This window comes from Nannospalax galili, unplaced genomic scaffold, assembly GCF_000622305.1.
Source record: "Nannospalax galili isolate Female #2095 unplaced genomic scaffold, S.galili_v1.0 scaffold228, whole genome shotgun sequence".
NCBI lineage: Eukaryota > Metazoa > Chordata > Mammalia > Rodentia > Spalacidae > Nannospalax > Nannospalax galili.
The window spans coordinates 750,143-770,670 of NW_008357924.1; the positions used below are offsets into that span (position 1 = coordinate 750,143).

General features: G+C 40.2%; 1 protein-coding gene across 4 annotated transcripts in view; it reads right to left on the bottom strand.

The window, feature by feature from the left end:
• The window catches only part of Rpn2 (ribophorin II), a 66,634-nt gene that overhangs the window by 28,100 nt on the left and 18,006 nt on the right, over positions 1-20,528 (bottom strand). For all 4 annotated transcript variants that reach the window (XM_029557490.1, XM_029557491.1, XM_008855676.3 and 1 more), the window contains exons 5-9: positions 16,941-17,016; positions 15,691-15,825; positions 13,265-13,441; positions 11,245-11,363; positions 8,749-8,854 (exon numbers count right to left, since the gene is read on the bottom strand). In XM_029557490.1, the coding sequence (XP_029413350.1) occupies positions 8,749-8,854; positions 11,245-11,363; positions 13,265-13,441; positions 15,691-15,825; positions 16,941-17,016 (613 nt within the window). The remainder of the gene's footprint in view (positions 1-8,748; positions 8,855-11,244; positions 11,364-13,264; positions 13,442-15,690; positions 15,826-16,940; positions 17,017-20,528) is intronic.

Below are 20,528 nucleotides of genomic sequence, written 5' to 3' on the forward strand. Positions count from 1 at the left end.
TAAACAGAAACATTGAAGAAAACTCAGGCATAAATGAAGACGGAAGTGCAAAACTCAATAAGCCAACTTGAAACAACAGGGGAAAGCCTCACTGCTACAATGAATGAAATGGAAAACAGAATATCAACACTGAAGGATAAAGCTGAAGAACTGGACCAGTCAAGCAAAGATTATGGAAAATTGAAAAAAAAAAACACAGGAATGGAAATATGCAAGAGATGTGGGACACCATGAAAAGACCAAATCTACAGCCATCCCTTCTGCATGAAATAACTACTGTCATCACAACTTCAGCTGAGCCTGATCGCTAAACATTGTCACAACTGGGCTTGTTGACGGTTGTGCTCATTCATTAAAGAAGAGCCAAGCAGGGTCACTGGACCCTCACCTGAGTATCCAGCCATTCTTCCCAGCCAACTGTATGTAATTTGACCCTAATCACACATGGCCCCCTGGATTTGGGGAGGGCTAAATATACAATCCGGGGAAGGCTAGGAAGAGAAGGCATGACCCATGCTGGGTTAAGGCTTTCCAGTGTGCATACCCTCAGGTCATACATTCACCTCAGCAACCCCTCAGTTATCTTGGTAAGTAAGCTCAATAAATTCATTGGTTCCCCAGTAAAACTTTAATCAAACACTGGCTCAAATAGAAACTTAAAAGGGAATAAGCATTGCTTAGCATCCCCAGGAAAAGAAATCTCACAAGAGATGGAAAATTTATTTGTTAATGCTATTATGTCTCATAATTATTTTTAAAAAAGAGAGATTGTAAAAGATGCTGAAAGGATATGGGAAATGGAGATATTTTCCAAAATAGAAAAAATGAGAGTGCCTAAGCAAGTGATGAAGGTCTGTTTAGGTTTGTTATGATATATAAAGGACGAAAGAAAAATAATATACACATAATCTGAAAATTTCTATGGTCACAGTTTAGTCAACTAGTTTAAGGAACAAAATATATATCTAGTCAAGGTTCATCTGAGAATATTTGGTTTTTTACCCAAGCCTTATCTACATAGCACATGATAATTAAAAGTACCAGACTGGTGGAACCAACCTTATTAGGTTGGTTTTTAACAGCCATAGTATGAGGCCTATACCAATGTGGTCAGAGGGACTTAAAGGACAGTTTTTGCCCCTTGCCCTCCAAGGTCAACTAAGTTCCATGGGACTATGGAACAGCTCTCAAAATGTTCTATAACTGTGGTGAGTCACCTGTCCTCTTGCTCAGGGAGGCCATGAAGACCCCACGAGATAGACTTGAACCAATGTCCAGTCTACAAAGAGGAGGGTCAACACAGAGGAAACATTTCATTCATGCTTCCCAAGTAAAGCCAGCCATGGTCGAGCAGGACCTTTGACTTATCTTCATATAGATGGAGCTGGTAAAGGAAAGGAGCCAGGAGCTCCTCCCACGCCCATGTGACCCCTGAGGAACAGATCCTCAAATGAACTTAAGTGTAAAAATAAATTGATTTTTTTTTGGGGGGGGGGTCTTTTTTTGAGACAGGGTCTCTCTGTAGCCCCAGCTGGCCTTGAACTCACAGAGATCTGCCTGCCTCTGCCTCCTGAGTGCTGGGATTAAAGGTATGTGCCACCACTCCCAGCATGAAAAATGAGGAGGGGGCTGGAGAGATGGCTCAGTAGTTAAGAACACTGGCTGTTCTTGCAGAAGACTGGGGTTCGAATCCCAGCACCCACATGGCAGCTAACAACTGTCTGTAACTCCAGTTCCAGGGGATCCAACAGCCTCTTCTGACCTCTGTGAGCATTGCATGACACGGGTGCACTTACCTACATGCAGGCAATACATGCATACACATAAAATAAAAATAGTAATTTTTTTTTTTTTAAATAAATGAGGAATCCAACAGGGGGATGCTTTTGGAAGCCCTTGTCAAGAAATTCCAATGGACTCATATGAACATTTGAAAACTGCCCTGTTCTGACTTTTTTCTAGTTCTCTGGCTAGAACTTGTAATGCTAATTACTCTTGCCTTTACTTATCCTTCACATCTCCTATTCACGATTCAAAGACTTTCTGTTGTGTGCCCCCCCCGCCCCCGCCACCCAATAAGAGTTATGCAATTTGGGAGTCTTTTAGATAGCCCCACTAAAGGGATACTCCAATTGCCTCACCCTGTGCAGCATGGGAGAAGTCAGAGTGGTCTGCGTCCTGATTCCCTACTGGCAATTTGGGTAACCTCTTCAGAGGATGGTGTGATAAGAATAGGAGGTAGGAATTGGCTAGGCAGTTAGGGTAAAAAGACCCCAAAGAAAAGTAGCCAGTTTCTTGGCTAAAACTCACAATGTCCTTGGGCCTCTTAGCAACATACTCCATTCCCAAAAATGTCTAAATATTTTCGGAGTTTTTATCTAATCCTTAAAAGATTTTAGGGTTACCTCTTCAGAGGAGGGAATATTAGAGTAGCCATAAAAGCCCCATAAAAAAAAAAATAAATCAAAAAAGAAGAAAGAGTACATGAAGTTATCAGAAAAATGTGATGGGGAGATATGGGAGGAGTTAGAGGGGAGGGAGTGGGCATGGATTTGATTAAAACACCTTATATGCTATATGAAATTCTCAATAAATTATTTATTTAAAAAAATACTCAAGACAGTGTGGTACTGGTATAAGGACAAAAATACAGATTAATGGTATTGATTTTTGAGTCTAAAAATTAACCCATAAATTTATGGTTAACTGAGTTCTGACAAGAAAGTCAAGAAAATTCAATGGCAAAGAATAATCTGCAACAAATGGTGCCAGGACAAGTGGATAATCCACATTCAAATGAAAGAGATTAGACACAAGCAAAATTATTTCAAAATATATCAGAGGTCTAAGTTTAAAGAGCTGAAATTATACAATTCCTTTTTTCTTTTCTTTTCTTTTCTTTTTTTTTTTTGAGTCAGGGTTTCCCTGTAGCCCCAGCTGGCCTGGAACTTGGTATGTAGACAGGCTGGCCTCATGGCTTCAGTCTCACAGATATCCACCTGCCTCTGCCACCTGAGTACTGGGATTAAAGGCATGTGTCACCACACTTTATTAAATTTCATATAAAAACCCCAGCTCTATGGCCTTGGTTTAGGAAATAGTTTCTTTAAAATTATCTAAAGTGGGCTGAAGAGAAGGTTCAGCAGTTAAGAGCAATGACTGCTCTTGCACCTGGGTTTGATTCCCAGCACCCACATGGTGGCTAACAACAGTCTGTAACTTGAGTTCCAGAGGAATCTGACACCTTCTTCTGATAATTTAAAAATTACCTAAAGCACAAGTGACAAAAGAGAAAAGAAAATTTTCTTCATCAAAATTAGTATCTTTTGTACTTAAAAAGATAGCATCAAGAAAATGTAAAGATAACTTACAGATTGGGAGGAAAATATCTCAAACCCTATGTTTGAAAAGGGAGAGGCTAGAGAGATGGTTCAGTGCTTAAGAGCATGTGCTGCTCTTGCTGAGGAACTGAGTTTGGTTCCCAGCACCAACATTTAGGTGGCTCATGTAACTCTAGCTCCAGGGGATCCAATGCTTCTGGCTTGTGGGTACCCATATTCATGTATACATAGTCACACACATCCACATATTTAAAAATAAAATCTGTTTTTCAATAAAGATAAAAGGGAACTGTAGCCAAGATATATAAGGGAGAAACAAAAGGAAATAAAGATATATATATATATGGAATAAAGGAAATAACAACCTCTGCCCACAAAAGACGGTCTCATTATATGGTCCAGGCTAGCTTCAAACTCATGATCCTTCTGCTACCTCCCAAGTACACATCTGGCTTAAAGATTTTTGCCTTTTGTTTTTTTAAATAAATGGGCAAAGGATCTAAATAGACATTTCTTCAAAGATATACAAGTATAAAAAGTCCATGAAAAGATGTTTAACATCATTAGCCATTAGAGAAATGCAAATCAAAACCACATGCAGATACTTCATACCTACTGGGATGGCTATAATCTAAAGACAGACAATAAAAAATGTTGGAGAGGATGCAGAGAAATTATAACCGTCAAACAAAGCTGGTAGGAATGTAAATGGTGAGCCTGCTCTGCAAAATAGTTTGTCTGATTTTCAAAGAGGTAAACAAACACGGGAGTTAAAAGATGACCTAGCAGTTTTTTTTTTTTTTTTTGGTCTTTTTTAGACAGGGTCTCCCTACAGCCCCGGCTGTCCTGGAATTCACTATTTAGATCAGGCTGGCCTTGAACTCAGAGATCCACCTGCCTCTGCCTCCCAAATACTAGGATTAAAGGCTTGCACCACCACACCTGGCGACCTAGCAGTTTTTAAAAAAAATTTTTATTTATTATTATTATTATTTATTTATTTTTGTCTTTTTGAAGCAGGGTCTTCTGTAGCCCCAGCTGTCCTGGAACTCACTATGTAGACCAGGCTGGCCTTGAACTCACAGAGATCTGCCTGCCTCTGCCTTCCAAGTGCTGGGACTACAGGCGTGCGCCACCATGCCCGGCTCTATTTATTATTTTTATGTGTATGAATGTTATGCCTGCATGTGGGTAAATGCACTCGTGTCATGCAATGCCCACGGAGGACAGAAGAGGCTGTCAGATCCCCTGGAACTGGAGTTATGGACAGGTGTTAGGTGCCATGTGGGTGCTGGGATTCAAAACTGGGTCTTCAGCAAGAACAACCAGTGTTCTTAACTGCTGAGCCACCTCTCCAGCTCCCTGACCTAGCAGCTTTATTCCTAAGCCATGTACCTTCGAAAAGTGAAAACAAATGCTCAAACAAAACTTACACATGCATGTTCACAGCAGCATTACTTCTAAGAGTCAAAAAGTGAAAATACCTGTGTAGCATGTATGACACCTTGGGTTCAGTGATCCCTAGCAACACTATACACACATGAGTTTAAGTACCACAAGTATCAAAAATGAATGGATAAGCAAAATGTGATATATTTATACAAGATATTATTCAACAAAAGAAATGAATAGAGCACTCAAACGTGCTACAACATGGATGAATTCTAAGTGGAAAAAAAAGGGCAGACATAACAGTTTGTAACGTGATTCCAATTATATGAATAGACGAATCACATAGAAAGTAGATTTGTAGACGCTAGGGCTAGGAGGAAGAGAAACAGTCAAGTGATTGCTAATAGATGCAAGGTAACTTTTTAGGGTGATAAAAATATTCTAGAATTAGACAATGGTAGTGGTTACACAACTCTAACTATCCTAAGAATATTGAAATATATACCCTCGGGGTAAATTTCATGGGCTATAAATTATATCTCATTAAAGCTAAAAAGAAATAAAACCAAGACCAACTCTTGGGGATTAATCACCATACAGCCTGTTTTAAGTGCCCTAGAAAGTGGGAAAACATTCCTTTTCTTTTTCTAAGTGGTCTAATATGGAAATTAAACACTGATAGAGAAAGATTTGGTCTCTACCCACAAGGAGTTCCCAGCCCTGAGAAAAAGCAATGCATATGAAACAATGATAGTACAATGGAGTACACGAAATTACAGAGGGGCTTAAACACCAGAGCAACAACAAAATTAAAGTACACTATCAGGAGAAAAATACATTAAAAGTTGCTGGAAGAAAACATTGGAAATAAAATATATAGTTATAAATATATATATTCACATTCATATTATATATATTCACATACATTTGATCTCACAGAGATCTACCTGTCTCTGCCTCCAGAGTGCTAGATTAAAGATATGTGCCACCACATCTGGTTTTTTCAGAGAATATCTTTTGGCCCTGAAGTATCACAAGAATGTTTTAAATTAAAAAAAAAAAATTTATTATTTTTATTTTATGTGTATGAGTGTATTGCCTGCATGTATGTGAGTGCATCTATGTCGCGCAATACCTCGGAGGTCAGAAGAGGGCTTTGGATTTCCCTGGAACTATAGCCAAGGACGGTTTGTAGCCGCCATGTGGGTGCTGGGAATCGAACCCAGGTCCTCTGCAAGAGTAGTCGGTGCTCTTAACCGCTGAGCTATCCCTCCAGCCCCAAGAATGTTTTAAAAATTTTAAATTACATCTATCTATCTATCTATCTATCTATCTATCTATCAATCAATCAATCATCTTTTATTTATTTGTGTGTCTGAGGAGGGCATGAATGCCATGGCACATGTGTGGAGGTCAGACAACTTGTTGGGGCTGGTTCTCTCCTTCTTCCATGTGGGTCCTGGGGATTGAACTAGATTGTTAGGCTTGGTGGCAAGTGCTTTTACTCACTGAGCCATCTTGCCAGCCTGAAGACTTTTTTAAAAAGATATTTTATTTATTAAAAAAAATTTCATTTGTATGAATGTATTGCCTGCATGTGTATAAATGTATCTGTTGTGCAATGCCCATGGAGGTCAGAAGAGGGCGTTGGATCCCTGAGAACTGGAGTTATGGATGATTGTTAGCCACCAGGTGGATGCTGGGAACCAAGCCCAGCTCTTCTACAAGAGCATCCAGTGCTCTTAACTGCTGAACCATCTCTCCAGCCCCCAGTCTGAAGATTTTTTTTTTTGGTCTTTTTGAGACAGGGTTTCTCTGTAGCCCCAGTTGTCCTGGAACTCATTTTATAGACCAGGCTGGCCTTGAACTCACAGAGATCCGCCTGCCTCTGCCTCCCGAGTGCTGGGATTAAAGGCGTGCACCACCATGCCTGAAGATTTTTTAAAGATAGTAAAAAAGCAGGGCTGGGGATATTGTTTTGTGGGTAAAGTACTTGCTAAGTAAGCATGAGGAACTACCTACAGAAAAGCTGGACATGGGGGTACACATCTGTAACACCAGCACTGAGGGATCAGAGACAGGGGCTGGCCAGCCTAGCAGAAGTGGTAAGCTCCAGGTTACATGAGAGACTCTGATAGACAATACACATAATGCTGACCTCTGGCCTCCACACATGCATTTACCAAACACAACTACAGAAAAAAGATACAGCCTGGTGTGGTAGTACACTCCTTTAATCACGGCACTTGGGAGGCAGAGGGAGGTAGATCTATGTGAGTTAGAGGCCATCCTGGTCTACACAGTGAGTTCTAGGCCAGCCAGGGGTGCACAGTGAGATCCCATCGCCAAAAAAGAAAAAAAAAAAAAAAGATACAAAAAAAGCACAACATAGAAAAAGATCTGTAAGTTAGGGCTTTACTAAAGTTTGTGTGCACAAAAAGATGTCATAAAGTAACAAAAGAGAACTCTGAGGCTTGGAACTGAAAATCAGTACCTAGAATATACATTACTCCTAAAAAATCAATAAGGAAAAGACTAATAAACCAAAGAACAAGGAAGGGTTGGAAAGATGGCTCAGTGGTGAAGAGCACTGGCTGTTCTTGCAGAGGACCTGGGTTTGATTCCCAACATATACATGGCAGCTAACAGCTATCCATAACTAATTCCAGGGGAATCTGACACCTTCTCCTGACCTCTGTGGGCATTGCACAACATGGGTGCACTTACACATATGCAAGCAATACACATTAAAATTAAAAAAAAAAAGAACAGGCAAAAGATGTATGACAATTCACAGAGAAAGAAACTTAAATGTCCAATAAACACAAGAACAGTGGTCAATTTCATTAAGTTAAAGAAAAACACTAAAACAAGGTAACGTTTAATATCTCTCCCAACTAAAAACTGATAATACAGGGCTGGAGATGGCTCAGTGGTTAAGAGCAGTAGTTGCTCTTGCAGAGGACCCGAGTTCAGCCCTTAGCACCCATAGGATGGATAACAACTGTCCAAAACTCCAGTTCTAGAGGGTCTGACACCCTCCCCTAGCCTCCACAGCCATTGTACACATGGGTGCACTTACATGCAGGCAAAACACTAATACACATTAAAAAGAAACCTGATAATACCAAATACTGGTAAGAATATGAAGAACAATTGGCAAAACCTAATAAAACAACAAAGGACTCATGGAAGACATTAGATGGGATGTGCAAGACATGGACAATGACTGCAAGTCACAACAAAGGAAGGGCAAGAGCCTGAAGTGTGACCCTTGCTGGAAACCTGTTTCCAAGATGCAGAAGGAGAAAGAAGTGGCAACAAAAATAAGAGTTTTTGCTGTCATATATTATGCTGCAGATAAGGCTTCTTAAAGGGAGCTATGATAACATCATCTGAATTTTAAAAGTTCAAGACACAAAGTAAAATAATTTCTACCCAAACTATATTCTAGTGAGTGGATCACATGTCTTGTGCTCAAAAGGTCAGATATGAGGCAGAATGACTAGTGTTCCAGAAAATATCACCTTTTCTACCAAACTTCAAAACATGCACTTAATCTACCTAGTAAGTAAGGCCCTACTTTTGAAAAGGTCAAACCTAGCTGCCTATTCTTTTCATTTAAAGGGAATGTCAAAGAAGTCCAGCTGAGATCTCCAAAGGCAAAATTACGGTAATAGGAACATCAAATAAATGACAGAGATCACAATATTTGGCTAAATAAATATCCACAGTATACTATGAGTACATTATATATAAACTATATTGCACAAGTAAATGTAGGAGAAAGGGCAGCTTACTTTTCTGACAGTAGAATTCCAATAAATAAATGTAGATGGAATCTAAGAATCTAAACTAAATACAGAACTCAGGAAGTAAAAGCAGGAGGATCAGGAATTCAAGGCCATCTTAGAGGCACAAAAGAAGTCAACATACCAGATAACTAATGCTTTGTGCACTGGTCATTTCTTTGCATATATGAATATGGCAATAGAGGTGACAAGAAGACACCTACCTCTACAATGTTGGCAATGTAACGGTTGTCACCTTCAACTCTGACAGAGAAGTCATAATAACCACTGGAAAATTTAAGCTCCTTGAAGTTTAGTTCAAAAACATCCCTGTTAGGAATGACGGCAAGATTAGCAGGAACACAAAGAAGTCAGGAATAAACCCAACTGGCTACAAAATATCTCTTTGACATGGTTCAGGGTCATACCAAATGCCTTCCAGCCCCACCTTGCAGTCTCCAGCTCCCCGCCAAATTAGTGTGGAAAACCTAGAAACCATGCAAATGGTTATCTCTTCTCCTAAGTATCCAAAATTTCCTTTTCCTCCCTTTCAGGTCCCAAGAGTCCGCCTCACTGTGGTACCTTTCCATATTTTAATGCAAAACAGTAAATCTGATTCAAATTACTTTTTCTTGTTTATTTTCTTGGTGCTGGGGATGGAATCCAGGGCCTAGAGTATGCTATACAAGTGCTCTTCCACAGAGCCTCAGCCCTCACTTATGCTTAACAACAAAACCAAACAAGGAAACAGTCTCAAATGTTCAAAGATGTTGGTATAGGGAAGTACAGGTGCGTATTTTTGGTATTCTGTTTTTTAATTTATCAGAATATGTTATACTTTAACTTAAAAAAATAAGTTTTTTTTTTTTTTTTTTTTTTTTTGGTCTTTTTGAGATAGGGTCTCCCTGTAGTCCCAGCTGACCTGAACTCACTATGTAGACCAGGCTGGCCTTGAACTCACAAAGATCCACCTGCCTCTGCCTCCCAAGTGCTGGGGTGTGCCACCACGCCCGGCAGTAATTTTTATTTTAAATGATAAAATGCAGAGAATTCCCACGTAACTAACAGAAAAATTCCAATGGTTCTTACTACTCCACTAGTCATCCCTAAAAGTGACTGTGCTTTGTCATTTACTATATGGTTCATGAATCTTTCTTTTTTATTTATTTATTTTTTGGTCTTTTTGAGACATTGAAGACACAGAGATTTGCCTGCTCCTGCCTCCCAAGTGCTGGAATTAAAGGCATGCACCACCATGCCTGGCAATTTTTTAAAAATTTTTTATTTTTATTTTATGTGTGTGAGTGTATTGCCTGCATGTGTGTAAGTGCACCTGTGTTGTGCAATGCCCATGGAGGTCAGAAGAGGGTGTCAGATCCCCTGGGACTGGAGTTACAGAGTTGCTAGCCTCCATGTGGGTACTGGGAACCAAATCAGGGTCCTCTTCAAGAGCAACCAGTGCTCTTAACTGCTAAGCCGATGCATCTCTCTACCAAACCTTTACACCATTCAAAGAAATACATTTTCTTTTTCTTTTTTGGTCTTTTTGAGACAGGGTCTCCCTGTAGCCCCAGCTGTCCTGGATTCACTATGGAGACCAAGCTGGCCTCGAATACACAGATAATCCACCTGCCTCTGCTGGGATTAAAGGCACGTACCACCATGCCCGGCTAGAAATACATTTCTCTCTAATATTCTAAATCCTAGATCTCAATCTCAGTAGTTTATTCATTTTACACTTAAAGTTTTATACAAAAACTGAGTCTTAATTTTTAAAAAATTTTATTTTATGTGTATGAATGTTTTGCCTTCATTTATGTGAATGCACTAGTATTGTGCAATGCTGAGAAGGCCAGAAGAGGATGTTGAATCCCCTGGAACTAGAGTCACAGACAATTGTTAGCCACCATGTGGGTGCTGGGAACCAACCCCAGGTCCTCTGCAAGAGCAATTTGTGCTCTTAACAGCTGAACCATCTCTTCAGTCCTGAGTCTTAATTTTTGAATTTTTTTCATAGCAATTATTGTATACAAATATTTAATCCTTATGAGATATTGTTTATGATGCAGTTACAAATGAAAAGACTGACAAAAAGAACTGCAAAATGTCAGTAGTAAAGGCTGGGTGTGGAGGTGCATACCTTTACTCCCAGCATTTAGGAAGCAGAGAGAGGCAGATCTTTGTGAGCTCAAGTGCAGCCTGGTCTGCACAGTGAGACCCTATATCATAAAACAAATCCAGGGCTGGAAAGATGGCTCAGCAGTTAAGAGCACTGGCTGCTCTCACAGAGGACCTGGGTTTGGTTCCCAGCACCCAAATGGCAATTAACAACCACCTGTAACTCCAGGTCCAGGGAATCCAATGTCCTCTTCTGGCCTCTGTGGACACTGCATATATGTGGTACATTAACATACATGAAAGCAAAACACATGTACCCATAAAATAAATATTTTTTAAAAAGTGATTTAAAGTGTTAGCAGTAGTTATCTCTAGAGAATAGAATTCTAGATGATTTATGCTTTGTTTTTATTATTTTTCTAAAATGTTATATTCATATATCAGACAAAAATAATAAAAATTAAATTTTAAAGTAGGAACATAGGATAAGATAGAATCAACTAGAAAGGTAAGAAAGGAAATAGGGCAAAATATAATTTTAGATATCTCTTCCAAAACACATAGCTTGGTGTTCTGCACAAGTCCTTATGCTCCAGACCTACCCTATAGGAATGAAAGGCGTCCTGTGGAGAACAGTAGCTCTGGAAGCCACAGACTTGGCATGTTCCAGTTGAACAACAGCTTGAATTAGAGGCTGAGACAAAACATTGGTGACCTGCAACTAGAAAAAAAACAAAAACCAAAACCAGTATGTGAACAGCAAGGAAGATTCAGACAGTACATTTGGTCTCTGGGGACTCAATAAGTATAGCTATAGATGCATATGACCACACCCAGTTCTTAATGTGGGTGCTGGGGATCTGAACTCAGGTCCTCCTGCTTGCATAGCAAGCATTCTTTTTTGAGCCATCTTTCTAGCCACAATAACTATTACTTTTGCAAATCTACTATATGTCAAACACTAGGCTAGACTTTCATAGATAACTTCCTAACAATTGTAAAAGGCAGACAGCATAATCCCTAACTTACAGATGAAGAAAATGAAGGCAAGGACTGCCAAAAGCCACATGGTCGGTTAAGGCGTAGGGCCAGAATTCGACATCCTACTCTTATACAGCTTTAGAGTCAGTTCTTTTCCCACTGTGTTCTCCTTGACTCACAGAGAATTATATTGAGGTTATTTCTCAGCCTACTCTTTGTTGGGAGAACATGAGTTGTACTGAGGGAGACAGGCAATTTTAAAATACAAGGCACTTTTTCAGGAGGGTATCAGCAAGGCCCACCAACACTGAACTTAGGGGACAGACAGAAGTGCCTGTATAGAGCCCCAACATTTTGATAAATAAAATACTCATTTCTTAGATTTGAGTTTGTCAGTGGTTTACAAACAACAGCAACAAAATGTTTCATTTGAGATGAAACTTCAACATATGCTCAAGATTTGTTCCTTTGCTCTGTGCAGAGACTTGACATAGAAGTCCACGCTGAGTGGGGGGTTGGGGGGGAACATGAGTAAAGAGGCTTCTCAATCAGTACCAGGGAGGAACAGGCCAAGACTTATTTTAACAATTAACTATAAGTACCAGAATTACTTGGGAATCAAAAGGTTATCTTTTTGTTTTATTTTTTGAGAGTGACTATGTAGCCCTGCTGGCCTCAAATTCACAGAGATCTACCTGCTTCTGCACCCTGAGTGCTGGGATCAAAGATGTGTGCCACCATGCCTAACCTAAAGGAAAGTTCTGGCACCAGGAAACAGATTTTTATTACTACATTCTTTCGTGTGTCATGTCATGGATTGATCCCAGTGCTTAGCACATATCAGACAAATACTCTTCCATGGAGTTACATGCTTAGTAGAAATGTATTTTAGCTTATGTTCTTGTGGTACTGGGGATTTGGTCCTGCGCTAGGCAAGTGTTCTACCAGTGACCTATCATCTTTAGCCCCACAAATGCATTTTCGGCAAGACCTCTCTGTATCTCGAGTTACAGACATAGAATGCAACTTTCTTGTTACTGACTCACTGAAAGCCTATGCTGTTGACAATCTTCAAGGAAAAAAAAATTTTTTCCCCTTTTTTTAAAAAGAGCTTCAAGGGGCTGGAGAGATGGCTCAGCAGTTAAGAGCACTAGCTGCTCTTCCAGGGGACCTGGGTTCAGTTCCCAGCACCTGCATGGTCCTCTTCTGGCCTCTGCAGGCATTCCATGCTCAGGCACACTCACACACATTAAAAAAAAAAAAAAAGTTTTAGCTGGGTGTAGTGGTGTATGGCTTTAATCCCAGCACTCGGGAGGCAGAGGCAGGCGGATTTCTGTGAGTTCAAGGCCAGCCTGGTCTACATAGTGAGTTCCAGGTCAGCTGGGGCTACAGGGAGACCCTGTTTCAAAAAGATTAAAAAAAAAAAATAAAAAAAAATTAAGTTTTAAAAAAAGCTTCAAAAACATTTGTGTCTTGCTGTCCAGAGGTCATGTCTCCATGTCCAGAATGAACCTTGCTAGAGCTTATTTATTGGTATATCCTCATGAAGGCTATCTGGCTCTATACCACATCCTACAAACTTCTGAAAGTCTTGTGCTGGAATGGCATCAGAATGGCACATCTTGGGCAGGGAAGTCCTACCCGAAGGATAGCCTGTTCATGAGTGTCGGCAGCAGAACCCTCAGGCACAACTACCACTGGTACATGGTAGCGATTCTGGGACAATGCAGCAGCAGCAGATGCCACACTGAAGGCTTCTGAGAGGGATTCAAAGTTCTTCTTGCTAAAGATCGTGTTCATCAACTGGATGACCTGATCCTGAAAGCAAAAGGAAAGATAACTCAGCTCTTCCTCTGCAGAAGTGGGAACCTCCCTTCCTTTCCACAGGCTTCAGGTCATTCCTTGTGTGTTAGCACTTTTAACATTAATCCAAATGGGGGATATGGAGGGAACAAATATGTTGCATTTAAACTTAAAACTTGAGTTTGATATTTTTTTTGTTTTTTTAAAAACTATTTTCTATTTTAAACCGAAATTCGTGTATCTATTTGTTAATCCTTTAAACAACGCTTTCTATACATATGCAAGGTACTTCCAGATAAGTGCCGAGTTGAGCAGGTAGAGTATAAAATTCTTCCAACAGCAACCTTTGTTACTGGTGCTTTACAGGCACCACCTCAGATCAGGACAATATCACCTCCAAAGACTGAAGACACTAAAGCATTTCAAGTACCTGCAACAAGTTTGTAACACAGAAAGAAATGAAGGGAGAAGGCAAGGAGGAGGGAGGGAAGAAGGGAGGACGAAGAAAGGAGGGGAGGAGGGAGGATCAAAAGAGGAGGAGGAAGAGTCAAAGGTAGGTTTGTTTGTTCCCAAAGCCCTGCCACACACACAAAAAACCCTGCTCTTTCCTAATCCTACAAGCCTTTCAGTTAAACTACCTTCCCTACTAACCCATCTCCAATAGTAAACTGGGGCTAAATATGCATTTACAAGAACACATTTAATGGCCAGTAGAAAGAAACGAAAATAACTTTTCATTAAGAACTAGTAGGCTACTTAGAGAGAACTAAATGCAATTTTAAAACAAGTGGAACCAGCCAGGCATGGTGGTGCACGCCTTTAATCCCAGCACTCGGGAGGCAGAGGCAGTGGATCTCTGTGAGTTCAAGGCCAGCCTGGTCTACATAGTGAGTTCCAGGACAGCTGGGGCTACAGGGAGACCCTGTCTCAAAAAAAAAAAAACAAAAAAACAAACAAACAAGTGGAACCAAAAAGGCATTATTAAAATTCTGGAGGTTGTTTGCTTAGGAGGCTACATTTTCTATTTCAATCAGTTTTGTTTTTTAAAATCTACCATCTAACAAAAGAGCTCCCATGTTCCTGACACTGTTATTCAGTTGACATGAAATAATTTTCTGTAATTGTACCAATTACATTTTTCCATTACTAGGCTGTTGACATGTTAAAATGGGTGACTGTTCACCAGAATTGTGTCAAAAGCAGTGACAGTAAAATTATTCCAGACAAATACCTGGTTAGTAACAGCTTGGGAATAAAGCAAAAAGAGTTTAAGTTGTATTATTAGTGTGTCACCAAGGCCATCTATCTCATGATATATAGAAGAGCCCCAAATAATTTATACCTCAAGACCCCGCATTCCTCAAAGTTTATCCTTATAGAAATAAAAAGGGAGTGGGTTATTGCTAGCGCTCCTGCACTTAGGATGAAGGAGCAGACACTAAGAAAGCAAATACATGAACAAATTGTTAGATCCTATCCTCTGAGGAATATATAAAATTAATTCAAGTTCTCCAAGATAGGCATTATTTACTGTCTACTTAGAGAAATCTGCATAACACATAAAAAATAAAAATCTTAGCTTCAAATGCAAACCTTTCCTCTAAAAATGTAAATAACAGCGGCTTGCATTTTCAGTCCTTTAGATTAAGGGCTGGCAACCTTCTCACACATGGGGTAGAGAAGGTTCTACTCAAAAAGACTCCCACACACATTCTAAGCAAGATCTGCAAATTCATTCAAGTTAAGCTCTTCCTGAAAAAAGAATATCAACTCTTGGTGGTATCTGTAGGCATACATGCTTCTCAGTGAACTGTGTCAATCAGCTGAATTAGTTAAATTTAGCCGTTGCTGAGGATGAAGGGGAAAGAAGAGAACAAGCAATTTTGAAGTCCAGGGCACTTTCTGGAGAAAGGATCTGCAGGGGCCACCCAAGCAGAAAGCCTTCAGGAGATAAGCAACAAAGGCTGCCAGGAAAAAAAGGATCAAACCAGAGTGATACATTTGCCCTTGCCTCTACTTTATAACCTGCATGTGCCTTATGTAAACAGAGGTGACAAATTGTCTACAGGTCTGCCACACTGATAATAAGTTTCTTAATAGAGGCATTCTATCTTTCTATTACTCGTTCTTAAAGCCTAACCTAAATCATGAATGACGACACCCCAAGATGTGATCTGAATATCCCTCTCTGAAAACAACTACTCTTGGCAGAAACACTTAGCAATGCCTTTGAGTTTCACATTTGAGAGTCACTAGACAGGCACCTCCTTAATGGATGGTTCCGTCCCAACATGGTCCATGAGCTTGTAGGTAGCAGCAACAAACAGTGCTGTCGTTTCTAGTCCTTCTTCAAACTGGAGATATACTCCTCCTAGTTCATCCAGACGAGCAACAAGGTCCTGCGACAATAAAATGGAAGCATGTTGGAAGACAAGTGATCACAGAAGTGAGATACATAAAGCACTATCACCCCTGTACAGACAGTTCTGAGAATTCTCACTAAATCTGGAGACCACCATAGCTACTTGGTACTTTTAAAATAAAAAAGTACTTAGGTAGACTGACAGAGAGCAGTATCTTTGGCAGCTCTGGGAAGAGTATCCTGCATTCCTGGCCAAGCCCAAGAGCCAGGGCACTGACCAGTTTAGGCAGATGGACAGTGATCTAGACTGTGTGTCCCTAGGAAGCATAAGGACACAGATGGAGCTATGGTCACCTATTTGGATACCACCTACCAAGCACAGCGCTTCCCTTTCTATGTGAAAGCTCTAAAAGATGATAAGAGACCACTGCTCTCCTGGGCAGCACAACAAGGCAGCTGCTCTTCTGTGAAGCACACAGCAAAGATACTGCCAGGACTGCCTGTCATCGCTGGCTACAAAGCTCCCAAGGGTAGCCCAAGGAGTAGAAAATCCTGGGTAAAGAACAGATCAATAGCAAAAGCTGCAGTGAGCTAGGCATGGTGGAACATGCTTGAAATCCCAGCACTCAGGAAGAGGCAGGAAGATCGTGACTTCAAGGCTAACAAGGAGTATATGATGAAATTGTCTCAAAACAAACAAAAAACAAAACAAAACAAAAAAACTCCACTCACAGTGGCCACCTACCCAGCACCTAATTAATCTACTAGGGCTCTCTGAACCTCACTTGTTCCTGCAACCACCATACAGGAAAATTGAGGCTCAGGACAGGCACCTTGCCTAAGATTACAAAGCAGTAAGTGGGAGAAAGAAGTGTTTGAATTTTAGATTTGAAGTTCCCCAAACCTGCGGACTAGTAGATTATCTCTACAAAAGGTTGGGAACACAACTGGTGGCCTAATTTGCGGTATAACTATATTAGCCTAAAAAATATTCCTTAAGACACACTGCTTGACTACAAAGAACATAAGCATGCCATGGATATGAGAAGATATGTAAGTGGACAGAACAAATCAGGTATGTCTACATGCAAGATCATTCTAAAGGGTGTCAAAGACAGGAGCCGAGACCCATTTGGAGAAACAGATTTATACCTCAATCTCCTCCACGATGTTCCTCAGGTCAGCCTGCTGGGATAGGTGGGATGCTGTCTGTAGAGCCTGGACTGTTCTAGAAGGTGAAGAGTAGAACACTGGGACTAAGGTTTAGTGAAATGCATAAGGGATATGCCCTTAGGGAAACCAGAATATAACTCAAGTGTACTTGACATCTTCTATTTTGTACAAGATATATAAGGCTAAAACTGGCTGCTTGCTAATCTTCTATTTTTCTTACTCAAGGCCAAAGAAATATTGCAAAATCAACATTTGTAAATTGTTGGGGAGAATTTGGAGCACCTTTTCTGAAACTAGACTAAAACACACGGAGAGGAAAGACTTGGTAAACACGTCCTGAATGGTTCCCACTTCTGCTACAACCACCGTACTGGGAGACCTATAAGACAGGCACATGGCAGCTAACAACTGTCTGTGACTCCAGTTCCAGGGGATCCGATAGTCTCTTCTGTTCTCTGCGGGCATTGCACAACATGGGCGCACTTAACCTACATGCAAGCAATACACATATATACATAAAATAAAAATAAATTTTTTTTTAAAAGATAGACATTCCTCAGGCACTCAGTGAGAGGAAAGGCAGATTTAGTTTAAAACCAGTATTACTTTCTTCTTTACCATTTATTTAGTATTCTCTGTACAAAATTTTCTTTATGAATTCATATGGAAATGTACTTCATTCTACGAAGAGTGAAATTATACTGCCTAAATGTACCATTACTTATTCAATCTTTTTTTGGAAACAGGTCTTATGTAGCTCAGGCTGGCCTTATACTCATTGAAGATGATCTTGAGCTCTTGATCCTCCTGCTACTACTTCTCAAGTGCTGGGATTACAGGTGTATACCACCATACCCAGTTTATATAGTGCTGGGGTTTGAACCCAGGATCTCATGTTATGAAAGCACTTTACCCACTGGGTTACATTCCTCACTATACCAACAAAGCTATATCCCAAGCCCCTAGGTCTCTTACTTGATAAACATTTTCAATTAGATCTCACATTGCTATTCCTGACAATCCTTATTCATATATACATACGTGTGTGTGTGTGTGTGTGTGTGTGTGTGTGTGTATAATTTAAATTTTTTATTGGGGTGAATTCATATAACAAAATGATCATTATAAAGTGAATTCAGGGCCAGGGAGATAGCTTGGTCAGTAAAGTGCATGGTGTATAAGCACAAGGACCTGAGTGTGATCTCTAGAACCCATGTAAAGAGGTGGGGGATAGTAATATGAGCTTAGAGTCCCAGTGTGGGAGGAGTTGATAAGAGGTAGATCCCTGAGATTCACTGGCCAGCCAGTCTAGGTTCCTAGGTAAGACCTGGCCAGTGATAGACCCCCTCTTAAAAAATAAGGTGGTTGCCATCTGAGGAACCAGACTGACCTCTGACTTCCATAAGCCCTCACATACATGCAAACACACACACACACACACACACACACACACACACACACACACACGCACACACAGTGAATTAATGGCACTTACTATAGCCACAATATAGATCCAAAACATTTCCATCAGTTCAGAATAAAGCCTTAGAGCCATTAAGCAGTGCCTCTCCAAGGTGCCCCACCTCCCTCTAACTTCTGGCAATCTGCTTCTATAAATTTATCTGTTCTGGATAGTCTCATAAATAGTCACACAATAGGTGATTTTTTTTTGGAGGGTGCTGGAATCAATCTTGGGCCCTTGTGTATACCAGGCAAGCATTCTACCACTGAAATACACCTCCAGTCTGGCTTTTGTGACTTAGTATGTTTTTGAGGTTCATCCATGTTGTAGCATGTATCATTCTTTTTTGTTTTATTCATATATATGTGTGTGTGTGTATATATTTCTGTATGTGTGTGAGTGTGTATGTATTGCAGCTATTGTGAAAGGGAGTGTTTCCATGTACTCTTTCGCTTAAAGGCGTGAGCCACCACGCCCGGCTTTATTCATATATTTTTACTTAAGAGTATATTTCTATGAAATAAGCCTTTTAAGATGACAGGTGTACATACATAGATTTTTGTATTAGATTCTTTTCTGTTAATGCAGATAGTAGAAAGTCTAAATGTTTCTCTGGGTGAAATGAGGGAAGCTGGGGCCCCCTGGTGGTCAGATGGTCTGCTGCTTCAGCACTGAACTGTTCTTAATTCCCAAGAAAGAGATGCCAAAGAGATGCCCGTGTAAACCGCCACTTATCGAGTCAATGTGTCAGGGAACGGGGAGCAAGAATCTGTCACTTATGAGATCATAACAATTTAGATTCCCTCCATGGAAAGCTAATTCCATTAAGATGACAAGTTGGAAAACAGGAGTCACAATTCATGGAGGAAGAAACCCCATGAGTGTTCAACGACTCCTATGGGATGCTTGTTGTTATAATGCACTTGAGAAAATGAAACCTGAATTTCCAAACAAGATAAAAATCTCCCATCTGCCCATAACAAATGCTGAGCTCAAAAGAGGCTGTTAAGATGGGGGGGGGGGGGGAGAAAAAAGAAAGAAAAAAGGGAGAACTTTTTAACTAAGATACCATTTTTCTCGTTGGAGCAACTGAGTGCCATGCTGGTAATGACCTCAGAAGTCTTATAATGAGATCAACCTCCTTTAGAAAGGTTCTGTCACTGGCTTTGACTACGGATCCCCAGATAGCAAGTTCTTCTTTTGGAATATCGCACTCCCCTGCAAAGCAACCAGATCCTGCCTTGATAATACACAACAGATGATTCAGAGAAATTACTTTATGAAAGTAATCTTTTCAGGTAGTTCATTCAAATCTACAAATATTTTTCTCTTTTTAAGACATGTTTATGAGCTTATATTTCCTAAAATAACTCCACTTAAATAGAGATGGCCCATTTCAAAAAGTCCTAATTTACATCAGATTTTACTAATTTGACCAAATTAGTTGTATTAAAATAAAAGGCATCCTGTCAATCTGATCTTTACAATAACACTTTCTAGGTTTGAGAACATTTGAGGTTGGGAGGGGTGTTAGAGCAGCTTAAACAGCTCACTTGTGGTCACAGACTATCTGAGCAGAAGAATTCAGATTTGAACAATTCTACCTGATTCCGGGCATGTGGCCTTTCTTGTAACTACACAAAAGTACAGTTTCAATCTTTATTAACTCTTTATTGCACATATCCAATATATTAGACTCCATGAGCCATGCAAGCAAAGCAGATTAGGATCTAATATATGCAACTGCAGTCCAACCACAGAAGCATCTCCTTCTCCAAGAAAGAAACACTGAAGAGAGGGCACTTTGCCTCCTGAACTCCCACCAACTACAGGCATTGTACTACGCTTTCCATTACCACCACACTTGCTCCATGATGTAAAGATTATTGGTCTCATTTTACAGATGAGGCTCAAAAAAGTTACTAACCTGCTCAAAGCCACACAGAAAGGAAGGACACAGACAGCATTCAAAGCCAAGTTTGTCTGATTCCAAAGCAGTTCTTCTTATTGTTGTTTTTGAGGAAGAAGACTTACCTTTTAAGTCTTTTTTGTAGAAGGTAGTATGACATTGATGTCACGACACAATATGGTGCCAACTGGGGACA